General features: G+C 38.1%; 1 protein-coding gene across 1 annotated transcript; it reads right to left on the bottom strand.

The window, feature by feature from the left end:
- Positions 1-3,908: 3,908 nt before the first annotated feature.
- Positions 3,909-5,338, bottom strand: LOC147568402 (uncharacterized). The gene is made up of 2 exons (XM_086670928.1): positions 5,227-5,338; positions 3,909-4,998 (listed from the first exon to the last, which is right to left on the bottom strand). The coding sequence occupies exon 2, from the start codon at positions 4,985-4,987 to the stop codon at positions 3,974-3,976; it is 1,014 nt and encodes a 337-aa protein (XP_086527054.1). The 5' UTR covers positions 4,988-4,998; positions 5,227-5,338; the 3' UTR covers positions 3,909-3,973.
- Between the last annotated feature and the right edge of the window lie 2,584 nt (positions 5,339-7,922).

Genomic DNA, 7,922 nt, shown 5'->3' on the forward strand with positions numbered 1-7,922 from the left:
ACAACATTTTGTGGGTCAAACACTACAACAACTGAGCTCTCTCAATGAAAGTGGTTTTAAGTTGAGGGAAGCCCAACATTGATGGAAGTGTTTTGAAGCTGCAAGAACTGATGAAAAAACTGCAATGTATTGGTTAAAGTAGCACTTTTTTAGACATTGCTACATTGTTGTGATTTGCTTCATTTATTTCACTCGAGTTGTGTTATATGCATTGGATATTATTACTTCATATCGATATTTCAGGACAAGTGTTGTAGATGCGAATGAATTCAACTCCATAACTATCAAAAAACATGTTATCATTACATGAAGAGGTTGCAAACTCAATTTGCATTTGCAGCTATGAACTTGTGCAAATGCAAAACGCAAAACGCAAATACAAACTGAGTATGTTTTTTGACCTGATAATAACTATGAAATGTTTTGTGTTTTTCTACTTATTATCTGTTGTAAGGCTTTGTCTTCCACTACTATAATGTGTAACATCTACACTAATATGGTCATATGTAACCTATAACTTAAAGGCACATTCATGTGTATGCATGTAACTCCTTGTGTAAATGTCCATGAATGTACTTACTTTGTAGAGCCTATAAAAGGGATTCTAACCCAATGTAATCGACACAATAATTGGTAGAACATTTTACTACAATCTTAAGGTAGATATTTGGTGTTCTTTTTTTTTTTTTTGTTGAAGAGATATTTGGTGTTCTTAGTTATGAGTCTATAATAAAATGCCCACGAATATCTAAGGCATTGATTCGAGACATATAAAATATCTAAGAATATCAAAGGCATTGGTTCCGAAGTAATAAAACTATTTGACAATTTGGTTATACAGACATTTCATAATTTTCATAAAGTAACTCATAATAATAAACTAGTAGTAACCATAATAATAATAATAATAATAATAATAATAATAATAATAATAATAATAATAATAATAATAATAATAATAATAATAATAATAATTATTATTATTATTATTATTATATCCACTGTAAAAATGCAAATGTCGAACCAGGTCATTTTTTACTTTACCAAATGCACGAATTTTACTTTACCAAATTTTTTTCTTTGTTTATTTCCGGTCCACCACCACAACTAAACTTCCACCACAGTTGCACCACCACCACCATATCTCCACTGCCACTGTACCTTTCCACCACTGTACCTCCACCACCGCACCTCAACCACGACCACTGTATCTCAACCACCACCACCACCACCACCACTGTACCTACACCACCACCATTATACATTCACTGCCACCTTCTCATACATCCACCACCTCCATACCTTCATCACCATCCTGCCTCCACCAACACCATCCCCATACATTCATCACCACCATCCATACCTCCACCACCACCACCGCCGCCACCACCTCCGCCACCACCGCCACCATACCTCCACCACCATCGCCACCACCACTACTACTATCAATGTCACCACCACCTCTTCCCCAAGAGTAATCATGAAAATCAAAATTATGTCTAATTCAAATCAGGTATCTTTATGAGAAAATAGAAAAGTATATGACATTACCAAACTAACTTTTTGATTTTTTACTTATAAGTAACATTTTCGCCAAATATACTGATGATACTTTCTTGCTGTTTTGAAGCAAAAGAACTTCTACTTTTGGTTGCCAAACGACACCTAAATGTCTACGAGTTTGAGCTCATAGCTCACAGAATTCGAGCTCTTTGGATCAGCTCTTAGGACTTATTTTCATCTGATTTGCCCTCACCTGATTCAGACTCATGAAGCTAATAGTTAGAACAAATTTAACTTTCAAAAGACCAAAAGCTATTTTCTTAACTTCTTCCACAATATTTTGAATTTTTGATAGTTGTATAAGAACTCTTGATTATTGGATTCAGCAACATTTTCATATCTTAAGAACTTGATATTTGGCACATACCTGTTTATACATCTCAAACAAATAACAAGGAAATGCAGAATGACAATATATTTTCACAAATAAACAGACAAATACAAGCGGAATCGGATCTTCATAGTGAACCCCATTGAACACCCAATTTCTAACCGATATGATGTCGAAAGATCTACTACAAACAACTAATATTAGAGGAAAATGCATAAAACGAATTTGCAATTCCCAAACCAGGCTTCGTATTACATCGACGATAACTTCACCAGGATGGGCATATTTTCACAAATAAATACTTGTTGAATCAAAACTTCCTAGTGAAATCAATTGAATACCAAATTATGAAGATCTACTTTAGCAACTAATTAGAAGAAACAAAGACATGGTGCATAAAAGGACTAGATGTTAAAAATTATCGCATCAAACATAAGCATTTCAGAATCGATAATTGTTAGAATTATTATATCCTTGTATTCAGACTGACAAACCTAGAAAAAACTTCGTAGAGGAAAAGCTGGCTTACAAGTAGAAATACCTCTCACCTTTTCTGATTTTATAGAATTTGAATTAGGCGAAAACGAATCAGAGACATCAACCAAAATTTGATTTAGCATTCACCCTTGCTGCTACAATTTTAAGTAATAGCTGGCCTCCCACGGCCACAGAAGAGCATGGCCAAAGTAAAACTCCACAAATGAACTCTTCAAAGTTTCTTCTGGCAGCAGCCCTAGATCATACTACTTCGGAACCATCTACACCTAATCTTGCCATATATTGAATTCTCGTTTTCGTAATTCTAACAGGAACAAATAGATTTGGCGACCGTCACCTGAATTTCATAATTCATTCTTCCCCTCCTTTCCGGAGTCGTGCATTTACCTGTTACGTCCAACTAAATCCTGTCTGCACAACCATTCCATTCTTTTCTTTTTGCCGAGAAATCTTGATCCATCTCTTCCTATTAATATCATTGCTAACTTTTAAGTGTGTCCATCTGGTACATAATCTGAAATTGAAGTGCCTTCCACTACCAGTCTATTTAAACTCGTGCTCTTCAGGTTCAAGTTTAGTAGTACTGTTCAAAATGCACCTCAGGGTAGAAGAATTGGGATTGAGGTTTCATTGGAGAGATTGGTAAATGTCAATTATGTGATACGCACGAAAGCAGCAATGGGGAAGATCTTGACCTTGACACAGACCAACACCTTTCAGCCATTCAACAAACAGGATGGTGCATATATCATCTATAAACTAGAAGATATGAAGCCCATTCTCAAAGATATAGCCCGTGATTTTGAATAAAATTTGTTTATTTGGAGCCGTAAGCAGGAGCTCGAGCTACAGGCCATAATATCAGAACCCAAGATGACAAGAATGATGATTATTGATGAGAACAAGAAATTGATTATGACCAAAGATGAAACTTTCCATTCAATCAGAACAATTACAAGGTAGATTTACAAAGGTCTCTCTCTAGATCAAAACTAACAACATCTCACAACAGGGAAAAAACTGAAAGCGTCAAAACAAACTAACTTCCTTCAAATTTTAATCTCTTTCATTTAGGAACTCATAGAGGACATGTCCCTCTCTGTGTCATAACAAATCATAAAAAACCAAATAATATTTGATAGAGATAACCAACATACACATGAACACAAGATATTATGTGGTTCAGTCGTTGAGACCAACTCCACGGAAGAACCGCCAAGATGATTTCATGTCGTTGTTTGGGTTTGAGATCAACTCACATTGAGGACACATTCTCAAACCTTCTATGCATTCACTTGCAAAATTCAATTCTCCATATAGTTTTTAATGAATTGAACATTTCAAACTATGATAAAGGAAAGTACTACTACTATTGCTTAAGGAACACTATTTGCTATAGCTCCTATGTCCTAGTGGATATAAGAGACATGTATATCAGACCCAATTTCCATTACAAGAAGCAAGTTTGCTAATAAACTAGAATGCTAAAAATGATTAAGAACTAACAAAAAGCAAAAACAAAAAAAGATATCAATTAAGATTTGTAAATTGAAATAGTCTGTAAATATTTCACCACATCAATCATTTAGAACAAGTAAGTGAATCTAAAAAGCCCAACTGACATTGATAAACTTTCATAATTTGAGGAACTTCTTTCTCATACTTTACCACATACCTTTCTAAGAATGACTTCTCATTCATTACTAACACAGTAGGAATGCTCATATTTTTCTCCATTAGACCCTTGGAATCAAGAGTTCGAATAACTAAGCATCGAGGAATTATCCTTTTCTCTAAGCTAAACATAAGAAGCGACGGGCGTTTAGCTACGAAAGATGGGCTAATACCCATTTGATTCACAAAGAAATCCATTGTCGCCGTTATCTTCTTCTCAGATGTCATCATACAATGTGGTTGTTTGACGAAAGCTGTCTTAATGTCATTTTCGGACCAACCCCATTTTCTATAAACAATCAATTTTGATTCCCAAGTAGATGTACTCATTGAAGCTAATCCACGGATAGCTAGAACAAATCTTAGTTTTGATGGATCAGAACCCAGTTCTTTAATTTCTTTCACAATCTTTTGAAATCTATCTGACTTGATAATAAGAACTCTTGGTTGGGTTACTAATAAAGTAGTGATATTGGATTCTGGTACATTTTCATCTCTCAAAAGCTTGATATTTGGCACCAGACCTTTATCCAAATCTTGATTAAGAATCCAAGATGAACGTTTTAGGGCAGCAACAACCTTACTGTTACTGTTAAGAATGCTCTTGAGGAAATCAAAAGCAGGCAGGATTTGGTTTTCTAAGCTTCTTTTAAGGAGACTAGGATTAGTTGAGATGAGCTTTATTAGGTCAGGACCAGTAAGTCCAATTGAATTGAAAAAATCAAATTTTGGTTTTAGGGTTTTGTGAGAATCTGATGAGAGTATGACTGGTCGTTTGTTGATTATTTTGGAAATGTGGGGTTTAGTAAAACCCTTGGTTTCGAAAAAGGCAATGACTGAATCGGGTCGAGTTGAAGTCTTGAAATGAAGTTCCTTTGAAGCAGAAATAGCTTTATCTTCTGAGAATCCCCATGAATTCATAAGGTAAGAAACTACAAAAGAAGAAGAGATGTTGTGATTTGCGGAGGAAGAGGATATTGATCTAGTTATATTAATAGAAGAAGGGTTTTGAAGAAGAAGAAAATGGGTTGTTGGATCTCCATTAATGATCTTTCTTCTAAATATAACTGAACCACGGAGAGAAAGAAACATTGAAGAAGAAGATGATGATGAAGAACGATAGATATATATATAGATAGAGAGAGAGACTGAGAGACTACCTTCAAAATGGGTGTGAAATTCGTATTCTCATTTCTTCACACTATTTGCGCCTTTTCTCTTCCTTGAGTTCCTTCTCAGCCTCCCAAAACTAAATGGCTATGTCTGGGCGCGGAGTCCTCATACGGACTAGCACACTTACTTGAGCAGATAGGACTGGGAAAACGGTCCGGTAACCGGGACCCAAAGGTGGCCAGGACGGCTAGAGCCCACCGGCAAAATAAGCCCGATGTCGGGCTTACCCGGCCCGCCACATGAGGCGCTAGCAGGCGGGACACGGGCATAGCCCTTCACTCGATGTCAGGCCCGAAATGTCCGCTTATTAAGAGCCTGACACTGACCCAAACCATTTTTTACTTCTGCCTATTTGTATGTGCCCAACTTCTTGCTCCGTTAATTGAAATCGTTAACAAAATATGTTAGGGAAGCAAGTCTATGTACATGTAATCTAGTTAAGCGTGCAAAATAAGCCTAATACGGGCTTACCTGCCCATCATAGGCAATGCTCAAAGTTGTTATAGGCAATCTCGCTAAAGGCAATTCCCAGTTTGGTTAAAGGTAATGTGTGTTTAAGAGACAATGCCGCAACTAATGTTTGACCTAACGGAACCGTACGACTTTGATTGAATTTTTTTGTTTCTTCTTCTGTCTTCATCTTTTCGTTTCTTCTTCTTCTTCTTCTTCCCTCTCATATCTCTCTATTGCTGGCGAAGAAATGACCCCCTTCGTTGGTAAAGTGGTAAACCACAAACCCCTTGTTAGAAGTGAAGAGCCCATTTCATGGAAACTCTATTTACTCAATACAGAAACCGAAGAAGATAAATTCATCAAAAACCAAAAGAATAGTACATTTTTTTTTTTTTGTTGAAAAGAAGCCAAAACAAATTACAAGCTAAGATCCCACTTCAAATTGTCCAAACTGTACCACGTCCTATTGACCTTGTGTTTCCTTCCCCACTTCGCCAAGGCGTCAGCCAGACCATTTGATGTTCTCGGGCAGAACTGAAAGTGAATTTGCTCGAAATGGGTTATGCAGGCCTTGATCTGTTCAATGTTATGCAGAGATTGCCAGTTTATAGCGATGTTTCTGTCCCGGATATTCATTATCAAATTTTTGTTGTCGCTCTCAATAATTATGTTGGTGAGATGTAGCTCTTCCGCCCAATGGATTGCGTGCAGAATAGCGATACTTTCACATTCTTCCGCCGTCTGTGCCCTGACGCATGCTACTCTAGCCCTCATGAAATTTCCATGTGCATCGTGGATGATGTTTCCGATACCTGCTTGGGCCGAGAGGGTTTTGAAAGAGGCATCCACATTTATTTTGAGAAAGGGTGATGGGGGTGGCTGCCACTTGGGTGAGACTGTGTTACTTTTATCTCTTTCTAGCCTTGGGAGGTTTGTAGCGTAGCTTTGAATATGCCGAACAAGCTGCATAGGCTTGACTTCTTTCTTACCGAAACTTTTTTCGCATCTAGCTTTCCAAATGAACCACATGATTTTAGCGAGTTGCTCTGTCGTGACATCCTCCAAGGAGGCCCAGCTAGTGATCCATGCGAGCACTGAATCAATCCCATCCGTTCGTATGTTGTAGTGGAACCAAATTGCTCTGGCAAAGTTGCATTGAAGCAGGACATGGGTAGTGGTTTCTCGTTCATCACAGAAGGTGCATTTGTGGTCATTACCAATGTAACTACCAATTTTGTCTTTGACCGGAAGACTATTTGTGCAACATTTCCAAAGAAAAAGTTTGATTCGGGGTATAGTTCTGATGTTCCATATGAACGCCCACTTCATCGGTTCTGTGTCTCTTGTGCCATTACTCAGATACCTGTACATAGATTTTATTGTGAAGTTGCCAGAGTTTGTGAGAGTCCATACCATTTCATCTTCCGCCGACGGATGGAGATTTATGCTAAGAATCGCATTGCGAGTATCCTCATCGAAGTATCTCTGAAGCAGATCCGTCTTCCAGGAATTATTATCGATCAGCTGGTCAACCGTGTTCAAAGGGCAATTATTTTGGTTTAGTAGCGGTGGTTCCTGATTTGGAATCCAAAAGTCTTGCCAAATATTGATATTGGTACCTTTGTTGACATCCCAAAAGAGAAGTTTAGAGAGTTTACTAAGGGGTGCCCCCAGAGATTTCCAGACCCACGAATGATGCTGTTTTGGAGAGGTTGGTTTTTCCGTTTTTGGATAATATTTGGCTTTTAGGAGTTGAGCCCAGGGCGCATTGGGAGCTTTGAGCAGGCGCCATCCCAGTTTACACAGAAAAGCTGCATTGTCAATGGCCGGCAGTCTGAGTCCCAGCCCTCCGAGTTTACGAGGACGACAGATTGCGGCCCAATTGATGGTATGAATGGATTTTGATTTTCCCCACCAGAATGACCTTTGAATGGTCTCTATGCGTCTGCTTATGCCCTTTGGAATTGCAAAGCATTGCATCTGATATCGGGGAACCGCCGCGGTGATAGACGAGACGACTACCGTACGGCCTGCTTGAGAGAGGAGATTTGTTTGCCACTTCGAAAGTTTGTTCTGAATCTGCGCCAACAAAGGTTCAAAAGTCTGTTGTTTTTGGGCCCCTATGAACAACTGAGTACCCAGGTACTTGTCTAATTTCGAAGCTTGGTGAACTTTGAGGGATCTGGTGATTAATCTTTTGAATTTGGGATGGGTATTTTTAGAGAAAAAG

Source organism: Eschscholzia californica, unplaced genomic scaffold, assembly GCF_041429995.1.
Source record: "Eschscholzia californica isolate CP2 unplaced genomic scaffold, dmEscCali1.0.p SCAF_1, whole genome shotgun sequence".
NCBI classification, from domain to species: domain Eukaryota; kingdom Viridiplantae; phylum Streptophyta; class Magnoliopsida; order Ranunculales; family Papaveraceae; genus Eschscholzia; species Eschscholzia californica.